Raw genomic sequence first — 21,858 nt, 5'->3', positions numbered from 1 at the left:
TTAGATACAATTGGCGTACAGTCGTCCATATCACGTCAGATTTAAAATGAATTCTTTCTCTCTCATAAGCTCAATTAGCTCGATCTCTCTCTCATCGAGTGTCTTCACATCAGTCACGTTTGCACGCCGTTTACACTAGGCGCTTGCAACAAGTGTTTTTCATCATTAAATGTATCAAATTAATTGATAACCTATATCCTAGGATTATTAAAAAACACTTTGACAACTTAGACTCTTTATCGAGAAATTTATACCCTTATACCAAATTAAAAAAAGAAAAATTTATGTATAAAGTCAAAACTAGTATAGGCCAATGTTTTGAATACCGTTTTGGTTGAGATATTGAAACGAGATATTTCTATACTAGTATCGTTTCGGATACTGTTTGAAAATAATCTATATATGAATAAATTATATATATAAATATATATAAATTATATTCCAAAATAATAATCTATATATGGATAAATTATAAATAATTTAGCCTGAATTAAGAAATTTAAAAATGAATCTATAGTTTGAAGAAATGATAAAAAAAAAAAAAAAAGAAGTAAAAGTCGAAATCTATATATCGGCCGGTACTGGCCGATATGCCCAAAATTCTGTCCGGCATCAAACAAGAGTCTTATATGTACCGGCTACCCGGTAGAAACGAAATTCACAACTTTGGTATAGACTGCACGTGACCCGATAAGTCTAAAACAGCACCCAAACCTGGCCCAAGAATATCCGGGTCAAATACAAACGAACGCCGCGTTTAAGGCCTTAAACCCTCAAAAACCTAACACACCTCGTGATACCTATGCGTCGCCTTCCCTTCCCTTTCTTTCCTTGTTCCCACACTGCCTCTGTGATGCTCTACGACTCTCTTCTCTTATGTCCCTCACTTCTCCCTGCCAATCGCACGCATAAACCGCCATACATATAGCGCTCGACTTTCTTCGGGAGCTTCGTGTTTGGCCACAGAAATGCTCGAGGCTTACAAGAACAGTTCAATCGACTGGAAGCCGTCTCCTATAGTTGCCCTAGCCACCAGCGCCGACGACTCCCAGGTGGCTGCTGCTCGAGAAGACGGTTCGCTTGAGATTTGGCTCGTCTCTCCCGGCTCCGTCGGCTGGCACTGTCAGCTGGTACCCTAAATAATTTTTCCCCATTGGTTCATGTCGTTTTCATGAAATTGTTAACTTATTTATCCGTTTTATATGCAGACCATCCATGGGGACCCTAATTCCAGGGTTTCGTCGCTACTGTGGTGTCGAGCTGGTTCAAAAGGCTTGCCATGTGGTCGGCTATTTTCGTCAAGTATTGATGGTTCGGTTTCGGAGTGGGATCTTTTTGATTTGAAGCAGAAGGTATACTTCTTATTAGTTAAAACTTACCTGCTTATTTTGAATTTTTTGAACTGAAAATGACTTACATTTTATATCTTTTATGTATAGATACATTAAATTATTTTTCCAAGCTTACGACCTTTTCATTTGGAATTTATGTTTGAACAAAATATTAGTAAAAAATTCATCAAAATATTTTATGCTCAGAAAACAAGCTGAGTGTCGCCGAGGGCCTGTGCACCCTAGAATTAGTCGGGACATTGTTTTTGAACAACTAGTGCCAAAAAAAGAAGAAGCTGAGTGGTAATTCTTGGAATGCATGCTACAGCTATAGGTTAGTCCTGAAACAGGTCAGATGCTCTGCAGCGGTTGCGTAGTAGCTGGTGATTGCAGTCATATGGGTCAGATGGCGGTCATTCTATCTAAATGTAGATGTGCAAATCATCTTAATCATAGGCAATACCATGGGGTGGGTCCACTGGTGGTAATGTTGCAATGAATTAGCAAATTGCAAGACGTACCAGCATATAAAAATTTTGATTTGTTTTCCTTTAAGAGTCCTCTATAAGCTGTAATTTATTAGGAAAACCAATTTTGTAGCATGAACCTATTATTTTTAGTAATTTATTGTCAATTTGATGCGTTCAAATCCCTTATTATTCTGAGGGAATTAGATAATGTCTTTGAACTCCTGTATTCGCAGACTGTTTTAAACTCAATTGGAATCTCAATCTGGCCAATGGCAGTAGCACCCTCCAATAATCTTGCACTTGATACAGATTTGATGTGCTTAAACCGTTTATTATTCTGATGAATTATTAGATAATGTCTCTGAACTCCTGTATTTGCAGACTGTTTTAAACTCAATTGGAGTCTCAATCTGGCAAATTGCTGTAGCACCTTCTGATAATGTTGTACTTGGTACAAATCCTACGTCTGAGCATATTGAAAATGGGTATTTAAGTGACAGATTAGGCATGGATGATAATGAAACGAGTGAAGTTGAAGATGATTCTGACTCAGTTGAGCTTCATGAGCAATCTGTTATTGAGCTTCCTCGTGTCGCAATCGCCTGTGACGATGGTTGTGTGCGAATATATAGTATTTCTGACTCAGATGAATTAATTTACACCAAATCATTGCCTAGGGTCAGTGGTGAGATATCTTTTGCTCACCATATATGCTCAACATCTCATTGATTCCTTTGTTTTTATTTATAGTTCTTACATTTTCTCAATCCTGACTGTAGAGATTGTTTGTGGTATTATTATTTTCAGGACGTGTTTTAAGTGTGACTTGGAGTCCTGATGCGAATATGATATATTCCGGGAGTAGTGATGGGTATGTATGTAATCTTCAGCATGTTTTATTGCCAGAGTTCTTGCACATGCTCCGCCCATCAAACTTTCAGTTTCTCTGAACTCAGATAAATCTTTCATTCTTATAGTTGTGATTAAAATTATTAATCACTCTACTTATAAAAAAAATAATATATCATTCTGTGATGGATTTTCTTATCATTCACAGGTTTATAAGATGCTGGGATGCTAAAGCTGGTCTTGAGATGTATAGGATTACAGCTGGACTTGGAGGTTCAGGTGGTAGACCTGAACTTTGTGTATGGTCGTTACTCTCTTTGAGGTAAAAGTAGATGCATCTTTTTGCCAAATTTGTTTTATTCTTTTGTATGTGGCTTATGGGAAGCCGTTTCATTTTGTTTGTTACTAGGCATGGGCATACTTACACTTTTGACGTGGAGTGGTTGTTCATTGTAGGTGTGGGGTCCTTGTTAGTGCAGACAGTACTGGTAGTGTTCAGTTTTGGGACAGCCAGCATGGGACACTTTTGCAGGCACATTCTCTCCACAAAGGTGATGTGAATGCTCTGGCAGCAGCTCCCAGCCATAATAGGGTGTTCTCTGCTGGTTCTGATGGTCAGGTACAGGATGTTGGTCCTATTTAAAGTAGAAAATCAGATACCAAGTTCAGTCTACTCATCCACATTTAACTTGAGTTGTGACATTGTTACTGCTGTTTGAATCATTATCTTCTATTTGAAGCTATTGAAGCGAAAAAAGGCACTCGGCATTATGTTATTGCATGATACTTCCCCTATGAAATGTGCCAGCTAATTTCCCTAAATGTCAACATTTGAAAATTCTCTGCAAAGCAAATGAAAACTGAAAGCATTGTAGAGACTGATTTTCATGACCAGAAAGGCTAGTTGTCAGGTTTTTCTGACTGCGATGATGTGCTGAATATTCAAGAGAGTTATATGATTGTTGATGGGATATGGAAACTGTAAGATGTTTAAATATGGCCAGATGAGGTGATATGTTGAATGGATTTTATGAAACAGTTAGGAGCTTTTGACTGTTGCTTTTGTGCTATTTATTGTCATTTGGCTTAGATTATTGAGATTGGCTTAGATTTTGTTGGTTGGTTAGAGAGTTGAAACTTGAGAGGCTCAATCTCTGCTAAACCTGGTTGACCAAGCCCACTATTGGTAGTTGATACTCTAGTCTAGTAGCTTTAAACTTAAGGTCTATAGCCATTTTCTTGCAAGGTTATGTAAATGTAAAGGCAGTCATACATAGTTTTGAGGGGTTCAGTTTCTAGTCTGCCTAAGCTCTGTGTTGGGATCTTTCTAAACTGGGTGATGTCCATGACCCAAAACTTCTTCGTAACTCTTTAGGAGATATAATAACCCAGAATGTGGAATTATCTTCCGTATGTTGTTTTTTCAGTGGGACATGCTAATGATTTCCCCAAAAAGAGAGATAAAATTATCAACGTCTGGGCTGCTTTTCAACACGAGATTCTGTGCTAGGGATTTTTGGTTTCTGAAACAGTTCCATCAGCTTAAAATCCTTTACAGTTTTTGTGTTATGCAGCTTTTTTCTCCTTCCTGTTCCACTTTATGGCCTTTAATACTTGGTAGACTGATCTGTAGTAATGTTGTTTGTTTGTAGGTTATTCTGTATAAGCTCTCTAGTGAGACAGTGGGGCCTAGTGATGACAAAGCTTCTTCTATAGCAATGAAGAAATGGACCTATGTTGGTTATGTGAGAGCTCATACACATGATATCAGGGCTTTGACACTGGCAGTTCCTATCTGCAGGGAAGGTCTGTCAATGACATTGTTATACATGCTCTTAATATTAATGCCATACACATCCTATATGTAAAGAATATATATGCACGTATGTAACCCATTCTTGACACATTTTGGCTGTTTCTTGGTTCTTAAATTACAATATTCTAATTGGCAGAACCATTTCCGGATGAAAAGGTGAAAAGAATTCGCCGTAAGGAGAAGCCAGTTGAATTTAGTTACCACAAGTGGGCCCACATGGGAGTTCCAATGCTTATCTCAGCAGGTGACGACACAAAGCTTTTTGCGTACTCTGTGAAGGAGTTCACCAAGTTCTCTCCTCATGATGTCAGCCCCGCACCTCAGAGGGTGCCCATTCAGTTGGTGCATGATACGGTTTTCAATAAAACGCCCTTACTTCTAGTCCAAGCTTCCCATTGGTTAGATATTCTCTCCATACGTACTAAAAGTGTTGCCTTTCCTGACATGGCCTGTGGTCCTTCTGGCGGCCTTGCAATGACAGATCTGCTTGCTCGAATTAAGGCTAAGGCATCTCGGAAGATCATTTGCAGTTCTATTTCTAATTCAGGTGAACTTTTTGCATATTCTGATCATGTGAGACCCAGCCTATTTGAATTGAAGATGCTTGGAGCTGGGAAAAGTACATGGACTGTTAATAAAAGGCAACTTCCTCAGAGACTACCATTTGCCCATTCAATGGTTTTTAGTTTTGATTCTTCTCGTTTGATGATAGCTGGGCATGATAAAAAGATATATGTAAGCTTTCCTTTGGCTTTAATGCCCTCTGCATGTTTATATATATATATATATATATATTTTTTTTTTGGTTCCCGTTTTGTGTATTCACAAGGCATATTCCATGTGGTTAGACTCCTTGGGGTTTAATCTTAGTGGCTGAAATCCTTTGAGCAACTTATGTGTTCACAGAACATGTACCCCTTGCCTTGTAGCCTTGCAGCTTGCTCAATACCTTGTAGGACCTGATATGAACCAAGTTAGGTCAATCATTCTTGATGGATTGAGGTTTACGCTGTCTAGTATACATACCATTGCAGTTGGAGAACATGCATTACTGCTTTGCCCCTGGTTTGTGAAAAGTAGTTTCTGTAATTTAACATATAAGATTATGGGGAATACTGAAATTTTTTTACTTACACAAATTCTCAACTTTCACCGTTACCATTTAAAGCCTCCCTTTTTGCTCCTCTGCCCACATGGATGAGTTACCAAAGCAGTGTAAATAGAAGTCTTTTTACAGTTTTGTAAGGTGTAACCCAAAGACTCATCATTTATCTCTCTATAAAATGAGGAAACCTCCCTGACATGCTTTCTGCAAAGCACACTAAATGGAGCAGTTGGCTGATTTTTTTTGTGTGTTTTCGTACGAATTCTTTGTAATTGCTTGTCATAATCTCTTATAAAAAAAAATTGCTTGTCATAATCTCTTATGAATAAAACTTCTTGATTACCTATAAAAAAAAAAATTGCTTGTCATAATGGAGAAGTTTTGGATAAAGGTTTTCTTCCAAACTGGTCTATTAAATTTTCATGCATCCCTTGTGCATGTGAGAAGCACATTTTTTTTTTATAGGATTAATAGAGATTTATTGATCATATAAAAAAAGTATGTGTTTCTTACACGCCCTATTTATCTTATTAAAAAACATGCGCTTCCTACATGGTACTTTAATAGATGGGGTTGGAGGAATCTCCTTAGTTTGGAGGAAACTCTATAAAAAAATTACCCCCTTTTAAATTAAAGATGAGGCTAAAAGTCATGATAATCTTGCTACTGTGGAGGTTCAGTCTCCAGATCCCTGGTTTATATCTAAACTCCATAGTCAATAAAATTTTCTTATTACTTGTCAAAAAGAAAAATATCTAAACAATGTCTCATGACCTTTTTCCTTATGTTACAGGTTGTGGATGTGGGCAGCTCACAACTAGTGCATACCTTCACACCATGCCGCAATTTGCATGATGAGCAATTACAGCCAAGTGAACCTCCTATCACGAAAATGTTTACAAGCTCTGATGGGCAGTGGCTAGCTGCTGTCAACTGCTTTGGTGATGTGTACATATTTAATCTGGAGATTTTGAGGTTCGGAACAACACTTTGTCCAGCATTTTCCAGCTTGGTGTATTTTGGGTTGTTTTTCACGGGCTTTTTGGGTCATTAGGGGCTTCTAATATGGGCAAGGTTTTTCTTGTATACATTCAATGTACTTGGTTACTCCTTTTGATATATATAATATTTTTACTTATAAAAAAAAATTCTATTCAAGCAATCTAGGCATCATTAGAGTCATTCCTTAGGAGAACAGGTGCCTAAGAAGATCCAATTTTTGTAACTGGTTATGATTTTGTTTGCTACTACTGATAAAAAAAAAAAATGATTTTGTTTGCTACTATGTTTCTTGTGTGCTTTTTTGGGAATATCAAGATTGGAATAAACTTTTTTTTTTTATTCTTGTTTATGTTTAATTGTGGACTCTTAACTAGTATTAGAAATTCATCACTCTCTTTATGATTCATGGTCGTGACTGAATGCTTGTGGGAGGACCTGTGTAATCAGGCATGAGGCAGAGAAGATTCAAAAGTCTGATTTTGTCGTGTCACAAAGCACATATCATCCTTTATTCATAGGACTACAACGTTTAAGAATGCCTGTGTGCAGTTAGTTTTCTTTTCTATGAACTCTTTTTTGTTTGTGGAACAGGCAGCACTGGTTCATCTCAAGATTGGATGGTGCCTCTGTTACTGCTGGCGGTTTTCCTCCAAGGAACAACAATGTGCTTATTATTACAACCTCTTCAAATCAGGTCTATGCATTTGATGTTGAGGCCAGACAATTGGGAGAATGGTCTATGCAACACACATTTGTTCTGCCAAAGAGATACCAAGAATTTCCGGGGGAAGTCATTGGGCTTTCTTTCTTGCCCTCATCAAAGTCGTCATCCATTATTGTTTACAGTGCCAGGTGCTCCTCTCTTCTTGTATATTTTGCTGTGGTGTAGTTTTCTCAGGGCTTAAGACCATGGGTAATTGCTAAAGTGATTGAAGCAGATAACAAAAGCTCAACCTGGCAAAAAGAGAAGCAACTAGGCACACCGTTGAATTGATTAATCAATTGAAATTTTGAATTATGTTCTAATAGCAAAATTAAATGCAGTTAATACCATATTAACTGGCACTCCTTTTCCAGCTCAAAAAGTAAAACCAGATTGAATAACATTCAGGTTCATTATTGTAAGAAATTGCACTAGTCTTTTAGATCTTTGTGGTCGAGGACTCCAGAATCTAGTGAATTGTTCTTTTATAGTCAGAATGACTGCTCTGAGCTTAGAGAATTGACACCCCAAGCAGTCGTGAACTTGTTCCCATAAACATGTGATATAATGGATGTGTGTATACAATCTTTCTTGAGAAGAAATGTTTTTACTGCACATTTATAGCATGCAACAATACAGTGGAAAAAATTTTCCAGATTGAATTTTGAAAGTATACTGATACGATAAAAAATATATACTGGCACAAAATGCCTTCAGCTAATCTGGTTGATTGATAAGCTTCCCAATGAGGATGAATTAAATAGTGAATCCATGTTAGTAGGACATGCTGGTATTATTTAACAAACACACTTGATGACCACAGGGCCTTTTCCAGTGAAAGCAAATTTCACTTCATTATGACGGTTTTATGAGAGTGTCCTGGGGATGAACAACATAATAATTCTAATGGCAGAGCTATTTGTTTTATTTACGGTATATATAGGGTCTTTTGTTAACTTTCTATTTCCATTAGCCAAGATATGAAATCAACTTCAGCAAATAAATGCTGAAGCTGAAAATTATTCTCCCTGATGGATTTGTTTGGGAATTGGTTGTCCTTGTTTCTTTCCCGTTATTGTTTTTTTTAAGTAAAGCTGTCATTTAGTGATTTGATCATAATCAATCTTATGGTAGATAAAAAACGTGGTGCTTGTTACTTGCATTGTGTCAGACATTTTATTTAGCAGTGAGTTTTGAGGCTCTTATTTTGAGTGATATCTGACGACAGTTGCATTTTTATTTTATGCTTTAGGGCTATGTGCTTGATTGACTTTGGGATGCCAGTGGATCGAGATGAAAGTGAGTTGGTAAACGGTCAGGATACAGCACCAAGAAATTTACAAAGTACTCCCATCAAAGGGAGACTGAAACGTATACTGAGAGATGGTCAAACAGAGACTAAACTCGGTGGTAGAAAAAATTTTGAGTTTTTTTCTTTCAGAAACCCTGTTTTATTTATAGGACACCTTTCGAAAAATTCCCTGTTGATCATAGACAAACCATGGTTGGAAGTGGTTAAAACTTTCAGTACCTCACCGGTTCATAGACATATATTTGGGACGTGATTGCTGTAATTGCTCGTCAAAAGGGTTTGTTTTACAGGCAGCCATTGGAGCGAGAATTTTCGAAGTGGCGACACTTTCTCCTCGGTCACCTTGGCTCCAAAGCATATGTTTTGTATTGTAAGCCTTGAATAATTCTTGTTAACCCGTTAAAATAGATTTTTTTTGTTTCTTGTCTTGCATAATTCATTTTCAATTTATTTGATCCTTTTCCAGGATTGATGTGTATGTTCGTTCTGAGCACCCTAGTGTCTTAATTTTGTATTTTATTTTGCTACACATTCTCCACAACAGTAGTAAAAGAAAAAAAAAATATTATGTAATTTGTTTTCTTTTTCCCACGGAAACTAGGAAGTTTTAGGGCTCATGGTTAATGGTTTTACACGTTTAAGAGCTTTTGAATATTCATTTCATCCAACGTTTTAATATATTTAATTGTCATAATTGGCTTCCTTCATGGGATGGTCCTATCCCAGTTTTTTGTTACTGTTTAAAGAACAAATTCTACATTGTCACCTACCATTAGGCTACCAAACCGAATGAGGGACGATCGAGATCAAAAGAAAGGTTCAGATCGACCCGACCGACTCACAGAAAGTAAAATTACAGTCCCGTTGCCGTAACAAACTATATATAATAAAGCATTTTGTAATTAATAAGAAGTTTTATATATACGAGTAAAATATTTTATAATTTTATTAATGAACTCTCTCCTGTGTTGAATAAATACACCTCAACAATATTTCTGCTTTCACTAACCGATGATCTTGAGAAAGGGCATACAGGTTTCTTCAGGAAACATCTCCGGACAACAAATGTAAAAAATTATCATTTAAGACGGCACCCTCTTTACAGGATATGAGTAACACGATTTTTTTTCACTTTTGTGCTTTGGTTGTTGTAATAGAGTGTTTGTCGAAAAACTTCACCCACTCTTCATGTATCTCATTTTCTGTTTTTTAATGAAATATTTGCTTGCTTAGGGTTAAAAAAAAAAAAAAATACACCTCAACAAATTATATGAGCATGGCTTTGATATACTGATGATGGTAGAATTAAGCATTTAAGGGAGATCTCACAAACGACAAAGAAACCAATTATTTTCTGCGACCCTTATTAACTCATCAACGATAATAATCAATGAGAATAATCCACTCACTTTGAGAGCCTCCTACGTAATAAGAGCAAGTACAACAGATTCAGGTGAGCTCTCTCTCTCTCTAGGAAGTCATCCGCTCCACAGTTTGAACGTTAGTTCTATCAGCTGGAAACCACTCTTCTATTGGTACATGCCATAATGATCATTGGCGTTGCAAAGTATCCCTCGAGTTAACAACGAAGCAGTTGATCACTTAACGCTGCTCCAATATAGTCCAAAATGTCCTCTTAACCGTTCAATCCAATTGCCCGACAACACTTTTTAAGGGGCGTGCTGTGCACGTGCACATGCAATGAAATGCACTCTCCATTGGCCGGCCGGCGTACCCCACAAAAGGAAGTAAAGAAGATAAAAAATAAAAAAACATCCTGACATTGGTTTAATTAAGGTTCCATATTTACACGCTGCTCAGCAATCAACAAAATCCCTACACCTGAAGGGCAGACCCTGCCTTAAATTTATCAGTGAGAGGGCAAGTCGAGTCAGTTGGCACTTAAGTTCATAGAAAACGAGGAATTTAACTACGCATTCATTGTTTTACTGAGGAATAACGTCTGGAATGATCGGTGAAATTGGTACTCGAGTGTGCAAATTGCATGCACTATAATTCAAACATTCGCTTTCATATTGTTTTTCCGTATGCGAAGCGCCATTAAGCGTACCAATTCATAAAGATCATTAGAATATATATATACACACACACACACACAGCTACTTAAAATCCTACCATAGCTGCTATTTTATGTTTTTTGAAAAGTAAATAAGTACAAGAAAGGAAGATTGACATGATACAGAGGTGGAGGTATTGTCCTTTTCCTGAAATCCAAGTCCTTTTCCAAGATATGGACTAATTCTGAGGATGGGAATCCGTTGTTTATAGATTTCTATGAAATCCCGCCAAGACAAGTTCAATAATTGCAGCACTGTGTGTTGCATGTATGGATCATATTCTCAGTGGGTAGCTATCTAAGAGTGGTGGGGGCACTGCTTTCGGTCCTTTTTGGTGGAAAATGAAGCTTAGCTTTTGGTTCCTCCCATCACAAATAAAAAAAAGTTGTCTGTTTTTGAGTCTGGGATGGTTTTCATACCCACCCAAAGTTGTTGTAAGCTAGGCTGGCAATCCCTGAAGTTGAAAAAGTGAGCCACTGATTGCCATTGGGCCTTCCTATCCTTCCTGACGATGGCCTCTCTCTCTCTCTCTCTCTCTCTCTCTCTCTCTGTGTGTGGGTGCAAGTGGGTGTATCCAGTGGGAAATGCGGACTCTGTTCTTCCAAGGACCACTACTCTTTAATGATGAGCCTTCTTTTGTTTTCTCCAGCCTTGAGGGTAAATGATTTTGCTTCTTATTAAGACTGCTAAGAGAATTCAGTACTTCCCAACATGGTTGAGTAGATATGTCTATTCTCCCCATCTCGACTTCTAAAGTTCCAAGTGTTTCCCCCTTGTTTTCTGGTTAATTATTGGTGCAGATATGAATATGATGATTGGAAAGGTTAATACTTTTTACAAAAATTTTATGTGCAATTATTTTTGTGTACTCCTTGCGTACTCCACTAATGTGATTGGCTGCATTATTTTTTTTTAATATAAAATAACTGTTTTGGCTAATTACATCATAGGTTTGCGTAAAGAATACACAAAAGTGACTGTATGTAACAAAACTCGTACTTTTATTGGCTTATTTATGTCTGCTGTGAAACATATTTATATTTTTACCCAGCAGCAGTTAAGATTTGTTCTAAAACCATGAATATGATAATAGGAAGAAGTAAATTTGATTATTAAATGATACTCTAACATCAACGAACGGATTGTGGATTGTGAATGACAGGACTATAAGTATAAAGAAGGCCCACAGATACAGTGTGTGACAACTATTGATGTTAAAAAAGAAAACACAAGAAAATGAGGACAGGAAAATCTTTTATTTTTTGTGTTCTCAGGTTGTTTCCCACTGCATTGTCAATCACAGGACACAGAGAAAAAGCAGTAAAACTGAAACAAAAACAAAAAGAGAAAAAGGAGAAGAAATATCCTTTTGAGATCTAGTGACATCTTTTACAGCCCTCTCATCTCTCTCACACACTCTCTCTCTCCACAGCAACTGCAGTGCAGCATCCACGACAAAAGATGTCATTTCCAATTTCTTCCACGGAAACCACCTGCCGAGAGAGTAAAACAAAACAACAAAATTTCTACAGTTAGCATCACATACCTTGAAGAAGCATTTCTATTTCCTGTAGAGGACTCAAATCCAAAACACACATGATGGGCCAACCTGGTTCCGCTGAAGCTGGTTTTTCAGCAAAGGACTTAAAGAAAATAAAATTCTCCTGTAATGCAGATTTTCCCTGCAAATGTTAAAAGTACCGCCGCTTAAATTTAATTACAGGAGGACTCTAATGCAGAAAATCTTTCGGGGAAGAGAAGGTACCTCAAATTGTGTTGCAGAGAAATTACCCTGAGAGAAGTTCATTAAATTCTTCATTGAATCTTCATTCCCATAGTGAGTTGTAACCTGCAGATTTGAATGTATTAGAATAATTAGAATATACAAAATGCATATTAATCTATGAACTTGCCTTTGGAAAGTTCAATGCAGGAGAACTGGCAGTATCATCAAGATTTGAATGCTGTCGGTGTCTGCCAGATTCTTTGGCCTTGGCCTTCTTTTTCTTTTTGTTTTTACGGGCCACCTCAGAAGCTGTAGAAGAATAAAGGGGAAACCCATCGTCATGAATGGACTCTTCATCATCTTCATGGTAATGTGACGGCCCAGATGAAGCATCAGAGACCAAGGATAAATCTTCTTCTTTCTCCTCCATTTTTTCTCCTTTTCCTCTATATTCATCCATACCGCCATCTCTGTGGAATTGATTTTCTGAAAGTGAGGATTGGTCTAAGTACCGAGTCCAACCTGATTCGCATCCACTGCTACATTGAGATGCCGAGAAATCCATTTTCAGTAGCCTCTTTAACACTTAAACACTCCAATCACACTCTCCTATATATGTGTGTGTGTGTGTAGGCTCGTTATGACAGAAAGATGTAAGAAGAATGAGGTTGTAAGGAGCCCCTCTCCCCCCTCCCTCTCTGGCTCTATTCTCTATATAAGCAGAAGAGGAGAAGAATAGAGGGAGAAGAAACCCAACGAATCACACTTAAATCCTAGACTACGTTTGTCCTTTGCTCTATCCTTCGCCTTCTTATTTTATCTCTATGTGCATGAATTGAAATTGCCAGTTGGCTTTGTAGTTGGTGTGCGCGTGTATCTGTTTGTGTGTGTGTGTGTGATAGAGAGAGAGAGAGAGAGAGAGATGAAGAAACAACAGCAATATTAACTAACAAAAAAGAAATATTTGTGTTTTGACTGTAACAGGCATAGTGTGTGGTGAGTATCAGGACTCATGTAGCAAAATATGCCAAGGTTTTGCTGTTCTCTTCTCTCGGTGAAAGGTAGAAGTACAGTAGTAATTCACGAACTATAGCATATCTTTCATTGTACTTGGTATATTTTTTTCCAACGTTGTCGTGATCAAGAGTCCATATAGGACAACGAAATCACCCAGCAGCTAGCTTGCCCTCCCCCAAACCACAGATTATTTTTGCCTCTAATCAATGTTAAAGTCCATGATCACTGGAAAGTATCCTTTTTTTTTTTTGGCATTTTAAATGAGTTGGAAAAGTTTCAAGATATCCCAATAAGCCGACTGCAAGGAGTAGAAAATTACAGATTTAAACATGCCCATGATCTGTAATTCCTTTTTCTTGGAAAGGGTTTGCAAAGATTTGATTCAAGTCGATCCAGTTTGTTTAAGGTAAGAAATCACTCTTAATTAGCACATCCAAGATGGGTCCCTGCCATGAAGATTGGCAAGTTCTTCCTTTGAATTCTGATGCATCCAAGCTAAGCTCATGATACAGACACAGACCATGTGGGTTTATATAGATGACTTGGGTCCTGAAACTTTTTAACTAAAAAAAGCTATTGGTGTTCTAATGAAAGTGTCAACAGGTAACATCAATAATTTTGTGAATGAAATTGTCTTCTGCATTTGACTTGGGGACCATATTTTCTGCAGAAAAATCCAAATTAAAGCATCATGCAAAAGAAACAAAACCAACTCTATCATAATATGAGCTGGAGATGAAACACACTGATAATAAATGCCGGAAAAAGGAGGCCCAGATTTATTTTTGGAGGAGCTTAGATTATTAATTGAGGAGATGGAATAACTAATCACTGACCCCAACATGTAGAGAAAAGTCAGTGAGTGGCTGTGACTGCCTTTGGGAGTCAATGATATCTTTGAATTTCATGTTTCCTTAATGGATTATTGGACGGGATTTTGGATGTTCGTGCTATACGAGTCAAATTTGTCCCCCCATTGATTCCCACGTGTGCGACTCCATCATCCATGCGTATAATCTGTGTTGCAGAAACCGTCCATCAATGTAATTGTTATTAAAAAAATTATGATGTGGTACGTTAAATTCTAAAATTGATTTTACTGTAAAGTAAATTTAATGTATCATATAAAATCATAAATTAAAATTTAGTGTGAAATATTGTTAAGATATTTCCAATAGAATCGGTTGAAGAGGGTCCCATATTGCTATCTCCCAAGTTATATAAGCAGCACGTACAGCTAATAGAATCAATATTACATCGTCTTGGATGGCCAGAGCCATCATGAGCTTTCTAATTAAGCAGCTGGCTAGCTGATTGAGGAGCTGGTCCCCCCTTTGCAACAATTCTTAGGTCAAACATTGCAAGTGGCCACTACTCTCTACAGCACCCTCTCTGATCAGATTTCAAACTCTTTGAAAAGATTCTACCTTTCTATCTCCTTAATGAAACGAACAAACAGCACAAGTCCATATCAACCGATGAAATCGTTCCTGTTCTCCAAAGAAAAAAGAGAGAATGCTTACAAAAAAAGGGTACTTGAGCTAGCCATGCGTGAACTCTCTCACTTGTAGCCACATCTTTGACTATTGAAAGCTATAATGCATATCCATACAAATTCTCTCTTGTTGAGGGGTTGAAATTCTGTGAGCTAGGACATCTAAAAAGCTTCAAGAATGATACAGAGAAGACTTTGAGAAGGAATGTGCCACAAATATTATGTTTCTAGTGCTTATAAATGATGTTATCCTCGGTATGGCCGTCCTTGATAGAGGGGCCCTCATAATTTGGTCGGTTCCAGATTGATTTGAACTAAACTGATTCTTTTGTCAAGCTGAGGTCCTGATTTTACTGAAAAATTATATACATATACATATATAGCTTATTTCATTTGTCTAAGGAAAATGTTTTTTTTTTTCTTTTTTTGGAAATATTATGCATTCGATTGGAAGAGAAAAATAAAACGGAAAATTGGACTAAATGAAGCGACGCACAGAGCAATCCACATGCAATTGCAGCAGTATTACGCATCGGTGGACGCTGTTGTACTGCATACAAACCAGTGTCGGTCAGCAGGACGAAAAGCCTAAAAGTGCTGCCGAAAGCTATTCAGGGTTTTGATCTGCTGACGCCATTGAATGTGAATGACAATCCTGATTGTCAATGAAAGAACTAGAAAAGCAAGTTTTCTTTTATATAGATCTCTGTCTTTCCAATAAAAAGTAAGTTTCACTTGGCTCATGAGACTAGGGTGTTAAAAATGTAGAGGAATTACAGTCTCCAGTTATGTTTTCCTGTGTTCTCATTAAACCAGAATCCAACACTCGCAAGAGCAGCAAGTTCATTTGAAAGTGGTTTCTATTCATGACCGATAATATGGGCTGAGCCCCCATATAATTCCAATCCCAAGTTCATTTGAAATGCAAGGCCCTTGCATTTTATAAGAAAGTGGTCTTTAAGTTTATCCGCAAGGAAAAACTATATCACTAATACAGGTTGAAGAGTGAAGACACCATAAAAAAGATCCATCTAGCACGCAGTCGGCAGTTGGGAGTTTCAAATCTAACAACCTCTCACGTCCCGCCATCTGAGGTAGACTAGACCAGCCTGATAGTGTGTATATGCCCCTGCCACAACCAAGACATGAAAAAGCTGGTGGCTGTGTCCAGCAATATCAAACCTGCCAGGCTTCCACCGTTCTGGTATCCTTGTCGCATAAATCAATGCTCCTAATCCATATAAAGCCCCCATTAATATCTCATAGCCGGTGGTTTGGAGGGCCTCTGGCTGATTCCTGTACATTATTAGCTTGTGAACTATAGGTGCCGCACCTGACATGCCCATTCCAAAGAAGAGGGAAGCTCGGAAGTTCCGGAACTTGGGTGTTTGGAAAGCTGGAGACAGAGAGAAAATAATGGTGGCAATCCCTAAAATAGTTATGAAGCTCAAGTAGAGGTTGCAGAAGAAGGGGTTGCACATAAAGGAGTAATAGACAGGAGGGTAAAAGGAAGTTGCAATGAGAGCTGCGATGCCTGCATAGTCAAGTCTGAGCATTATGTAAGAAAGGCGCTTTGAGTGGCAAGAGAGGAGGTGGCATGTACTGCTGGCTAGCAAGCAGAACATGGCCCCACCTAAGAAGGCAAAAAAGGGCCATCTTGTGATTGGCCGGACCATTTGGGGTGCTATCATGTTCATCACATCCTCTTTCACACCATGCTGCAAAAAGGAAACAAGGCATTACTTTCCAAGGGGTAGAACAAGCTAACAGTGAATTCGTAGTAGCATTACAAAAATGCATTTGACATGTACTACCAGAAATTGAGCAACACAAACACTGCCAGAATGAACCTTAGGATGATTTATATTTTTCTTATAAGTAGGATGATGCGTGCTTAAAATTTGAAAAGCATGTGCGTAAGCCATACCAGCAAGAGGGATCGAATTCTCATCAATTTCTCAGTAAATGGAAAACCAATGCAAAACAACGCTCATTCTAATCTTAAATGCAAAATTCCTACACAGCGCACACACATAGAGAGAGAGAGAGAGAGAGAGAGAGAGCAACACCAAAACTCAAAATTTGTTTGCATAAACAAGTTCACAATATTACCTAAAACCAAATAAAAAACAATACTCCTAAGTAGCATCAAAGCAAAATGCAAGGAAATGCTGACACCAAATGCTCATAATTAGCTAGACCAAATATATAACTCGCTCCAAATTCTTTAGTTGGGTGAGCACCAAACATGGGGGGTGACTTGAAAAATAAAAAAGAGTCACTCAACCTGACCTTGATGGAAGTACAAAAAAGAATAGATAAATAGCCCTATAACGCTACAATTCTAACATGCAGCAGTCACCAAGCCATTGCATTCTTCTACACTCACAATGCCAATTGAGGGTGTATTCCTTGCTCGATTCTTTGGGAACAAAAGTACATGTAAATACTGTTTAGTATACATACCACTTCTCTCTGTATTTTTCCCTTTTTTAAAAACATGTAGTTTAAAGTGGCTGACAAAGGAAGTGGATACATCTGGGAGGTCTTCTACCCTTGGTGCATTGGTATGTGGCATTAAGGAACTGCAGTGTAATAAACTTATTTTAGAACACACGAAGTTCAATGGGTAACTGCTTACACATAACCAACTTTAGTATTTCATATACTGTTAAATAAGAATTTCACTTCTTTCTCATAGCTTCAAAACCAACCAGTAAGAATTAAACAATGCAAGAAGCAGCACATCAAAAGAGTACAATCATTTATTTGACAGACCTGGGAGAACTGCTCACGCAAGCAGTTGGAGAGGAGTTGCACAAAATGCCAGCTTGAGAGTGAGGAGAGAAAATCCATAGATGGCAATGATGTCCTTAATTCATCCTTTAACTTATGAAAATCTGGCAAGTTGGGTAGCGAGGGAAGGCAATTCAAGAGTTCTGAACGAATCTGGTGTAAATCAGCTTGTTGGACCATGTCAGGCAAACGTTTGAGGGATGTGAGATCCATGACACTAGGAGCTTGCATTGCCGTGTATATGGTCAGAAAGAGGAAAAGGAAGAATCCAACCAAATGCCTGAAACAAACGTTGTTGATGTTTAAAACTAAAATTAGACATGCTTGTTTTATATTTGTCTTCTTTCTTTTGGGATCATCAAGATAACGCAACATAATGTGCCAAAAGGTATGGACAACAAACACATATTGCATAGTATAGTGTAAGGAAGGAAAACAACAGAATCCTTTTTGCATGAAGAGAATGTACATAAATAATATTGAAAAGCTAAAACTTCAGAGTTTTAGCTTTTCAATATTAAGTCTTTGTACACCATGAGATCGAGCACTCAAGGATCTGACACATTGTGGTGGGTACCTGCAAGAAAAGGTACATTCTTGGTTCACTCTTTCTATAAGTCTTTCACACTGTCACACAATCGCAAAGCACTCATTTTCTATGGAGAAGGATTTGGCGAAATAAAGCGCCTCCCAAAGCAGCATTTTTTGCTTGGACAACTTCTCTGGGTAAGATTTTGACGACGGATAACTTATGGAAACCGCAAGGTGAATATAGTAGATTGGTGTTGTATGTGCAAGAAAAGTGGTGAGCCTATGGATCATCTTTCTACTTCATTGTGAGATGGCTAGAGCATTATGGGAAGATGTATTCTGCAGGTTAGAGCTAGCCTCGGTTATGCCTGCTACAATGGTTGAGCTTTTGGCTAGTTGGACAAATTTAGGAGGTATTCTACAAATCACAACTATGTGGAAGATGGTTCTATTTGTATTTTGGGGTGCTCATGGAAGGAGCGCAATGACTGGACGCTCGAAGACAAGGAGCGCTCATTAGAGGAGCTTAGATTACTTTTTGTTAGAATTTTATTTCTATGGATCAAAGCTGCAGATTTTAATGACCTTAGTTTTCATGATTTTCTTGTTTCCATTTCTTCTTCCTGAATAGGTGTTACCTCTTGTATACCATCTTATGTACTTGGGCTATGTCTATTCTTATTAATACAATTGTTTACTTATAAAAAAGAAAAAGAAATAAAAAAGTAAAGGTAAAACTTCAGATGGAGCTGATTCTTTGAACTAGATCATTTCAATTCCTTCCATAGTTTAAATTTGAAAGATTTTATCAGCTACTTGACAGAACAAAAATATGTAACGTGGGAAAGCCAAACCTATATAACAACTTAACTAAGCATGAATTGTGAAGAGGAAGGAAAAAACGAATAACAGGAGAAAAAAGATACATATATAAACATATATTTCTTTATTTACTTATAAAATATATATATATATATATTTCTTTACATAAATGTTGAGCAAAACAAGAAAAACAAAATATGACATAATCATGCATCTGCTAAATTTTCTCACATAAGAACCCATCAAAAACCAAAATGCAACCCTGAGCAGATAATATAATCTTTTTTGGTTTGCTTAAAAGGCACAACTAACTATACAAGGAATATAGAAGGTGAAAAAAGAAAGATTTTTAAGTTAATACATTTTTTTATAAGTAAAAAATAATTGAATGGAAAATTGTGTTAAGTGAAAACATAATGGGAATTAATTATTAAAAGCTTATAAATATATATACTTATTTTTTATTTTCAGATAAAGTACTTACGTCCAGACATTCAGAGTTTCATTATGAATGGAGAAGATGCTGAGGAGCACCTGCTTCAATGGCCATTCAGATCGGTAATGACCCAGAATAAACTCGTTATCCCTTAAAAATCCTGGCAATGCGTGGTACTCAATAAGTTGATATTTGACTTTCATCCACAGTCTCTTTCCCTTCCTTTCCTTTGAACAGGCTCTATCCCCATCCTTGCATTCAAATATATTGTCTAATGTCTCAGACGAGGCTATCCATTCATCACTTGTCATCTCTGCAACCCAGTAGAGGCAATGAGAAACATTTTTAAGAAAATCATACAAGAGACCATCAAACAAATAAAGTCGATTTCAAGTTCTTGCCTGCATATAGATTTTAAATAAGCTCAAATGCTCAACAGATTCTTTGATTGAACAGGTTAATTTAAATGTTCACAGTTGAGCAAATGACTGAGAAGTTCAAACGCTAAAGAGCCTGTAATTCATGACATAGTGTAGTCTCCCTTAAAAAAAATCATGAAAGGGGAGCATGTTGAAGCTGAAATAATTTTAAGATGCTTGACAATGCTATTAAAAAATCGCTGGCACAAAGATAAGCTGTTTCTCAATTACAAATCTGACAGAATTGACCGTCCCACAATTGTTTTTTGATAAGTAAAGAATATTTCCACAATTTGTTTGTTGAACAAATCTTTATTGTGGAACTGAAGGAATAGTTCCACAATTTACAGCTGAAATATGAAACGTAATGAGCTGTTATTGCTCTCAGAAAACACGAGTGGGTACATGCATCAACTAGCAATAGTCCACATTCAGATTAACCCCACGCCTGTTTAGTTATTGGTATTAAACATACATACTAAAATGAACTTGTGACTTCAGCACGTATCCCTTGCTCCTTGCCATTTAATTACGTACGAGGAATGGAGGAGAAATCTTCAAGTACTCAACTATTATCCTATTTCCTTAACCTCTTTTCGGTTATATATATATATATATATATGCATCTTAGAGCATTCCTCATTTATCCATCATTTAGCGCTGATTTTGGTATTCCACGAGTAATAAAAAGGTCTTAACACTTATCGCAATCACGATAGCATTAGAAGATTTTTTTCTTCCAGCTTCTCGAGTTCTACTTTTAGATTTATCAGGATTTTTATTGAAAATCATGTCCCTCTAAAATGATAGCATGTTTATTGAAATAGATTATATCTGTAAGCTTGTCACAACTAATCAAATTCATTAAGAAGGCAAGGCATAATAAATACACTCTTCACCTGTCCACCAACCAAATTCCACTGCAGAAGGATCATAACCAAACTAAATCAGTCACATTATAAAAAGAAAAAAAGGGGAAAAAAGGTAACTTTGAACTCGTCCGTTGCTAATAACAATAGAGCAGACATTAATTTTGAAAGCCTTTGAAGGATTTGTAGAAGAAGCAAGATCATTCACATAATTAAGCCACTAATTGTGCGAAGCCTGATATCATAGTATCACAATTCACAAGCTCATTTACCGTTTACGACCTAGGCCAGCGAAAATTAAATTAGCAAAAAAAAAAAAAAACCAAAAATCAAACAAGATAGACATACTCTGAATTGCAAAACCGCCAGCTAAACCCAGAAGAGAATTCGACTTATCCGAGTCTCTTCAAAGGAACCCGCCAAGCAAAGTGTCGATAGTAACGATGATCCCGGAAGCTTTCTCTGAAGAAACAGTTGGTGTAGAGGAGAGTCTGATAATACCGAAATAGGGACAGAAAGATAGAGAGATGATGCGGGAGTTTTCACGAAAAACCAAGGGAGCGAGGTGGTAAATGAAAGACGGTCATGGTGGTTGTTATATTTGGAAGAGGACGGCTATTTTGGGTTTTCCGTTAGCCAAGATATTGAAAAACCAACGAGGCAATGGGACGAGTACTTTGAACAAACGTCCCGGATTGTGTTGGCACGTCACCTGCCGAGGAAATGTAAAAGCCATCCCAAAAAAAAATTAAAAAATTTATTCATTATTTCGCACCACACATTTTACATATTTTAAAATTATTTTTTATTTTATTTTATTCTTATTAAACTAATTATATTATTCTATTTCTCATTCATATACTATATATTTATTATAAAAAAATTAAAAAAAAAATAAATATAATGTGTAGTGTATAAAAATAATAAATAAATTTATTTCAAAAAATAGAAGAAATCTTGATGAAGGAACTTTGTTGGTCAGGATATTTTAATTTTTTTTTTAATAAATCTGTTTACAGATTTTTTTTTAGGGGTGGGTGGCGGGTCATCACATTCACCCATCCACCTCCCATCAGGCACT

General features: G+C 37.1%; 3 protein-coding genes across 4 annotated transcripts; 1 reads left to right on the top strand and 2 right to left on the bottom strand.

Annotated features, from left to right (window-relative positions):
* The first annotated feature begins 761 nt into the window (after positions 1–761).
* Positions 762–9,070, top strand: LOC109001109 (WD repeat-containing protein PCN). Its single transcript, XM_018978248.2, has 11 exons — positions 762–1,130; positions 1,209–1,352; positions 2,183–2,486; positions 2,609–2,672; positions 2,859–2,972; positions 3,107–3,269; positions 4,303–4,456; positions 4,603–5,201; positions 6,365–6,546; positions 7,165–7,425; positions 8,529–9,070. The coding sequence occupies exons 1-11, from the start codon at positions 969–971 to the stop codon at positions 8,839–8,841; spliced, it is 2,460 nt and encodes an 819-aa protein (XP_018833793.1). The 5' UTR covers positions 762–968; the 3' UTR covers positions 8,842–9,070.
* Positions 9,071–11,903: 2,833 nt separating this feature from the next.
* On the bottom strand, positions 11,904–13,193 carry LOC109001104 (protein SOB FIVE-LIKE 6-like). Its single transcript, XM_018978242.2, has 4 exons — positions 12,580–13,193; positions 12,432–12,515; positions 12,276–12,348; positions 11,904–12,159 (listed from the first exon to the last, which is right to left on the bottom strand). The coding sequence occupies exons 1-4, from the start codon at positions 12,955–12,957 to the stop codon at positions 12,131–12,133; spliced, it is 564 nt and encodes a 187-aa protein (XP_018833787.1). The 5' UTR covers positions 12,958–13,193; the 3' UTR covers positions 11,904–12,130.
* Positions 13,194–15,746: 2,553 nt separating this feature from the next.
* LOC109001107 (heptahelical transmembrane protein 4-like) lies at positions 15,747–21,474 on the bottom strand. Of its 2 annotated transcripts, XM_018978245.2 has the most exons (4): positions 21,126–21,474; positions 19,538–19,802; positions 17,683–17,980; positions 15,747–16,622 (listed from the first exon to the last, which is right to left on the bottom strand). In XM_018978245.2, exons 2-4 carry the CDS (start codon positions 19,798–19,800, stop codon positions 15,969–15,971), a joined length of 1,215 nt encoding a protein of 404 aa, XP_018833790.1. In that variant the 5' UTR covers positions 19,801–19,802; positions 21,126–21,474; the 3' UTR covers positions 15,747–15,968. The 2 variants fall into 2 exon arrangements, with proteins under 2 accessions (XP_018833790.1, XP_018833792.1); XM_018978247.2 differs by lacking the exons at positions 19,538–19,802; positions 21,126–21,474 and adding an exon at positions 17,371–17,489 and having other exon boundaries at positions 17,683–17,798.
* Positions 21,475–21,858: the final 384 nt, after the last annotated feature.

The sequence above is a fragment of the Juglans regia genome, chromosome 8, assembly GCF_001411555.2.
Source record: "Juglans regia cultivar Chandler chromosome 8, Walnut 2.0, whole genome shotgun sequence".
NCBI classification, from domain to species: domain Eukaryota; kingdom Viridiplantae; phylum Streptophyta; class Magnoliopsida; order Fagales; family Juglandaceae; genus Juglans; species Juglans regia.
The sequence above is the reverse complement of the archived record's forward strand: the minus strand, read 5'-3'. Positions and strand labels throughout refer to the sequence as shown.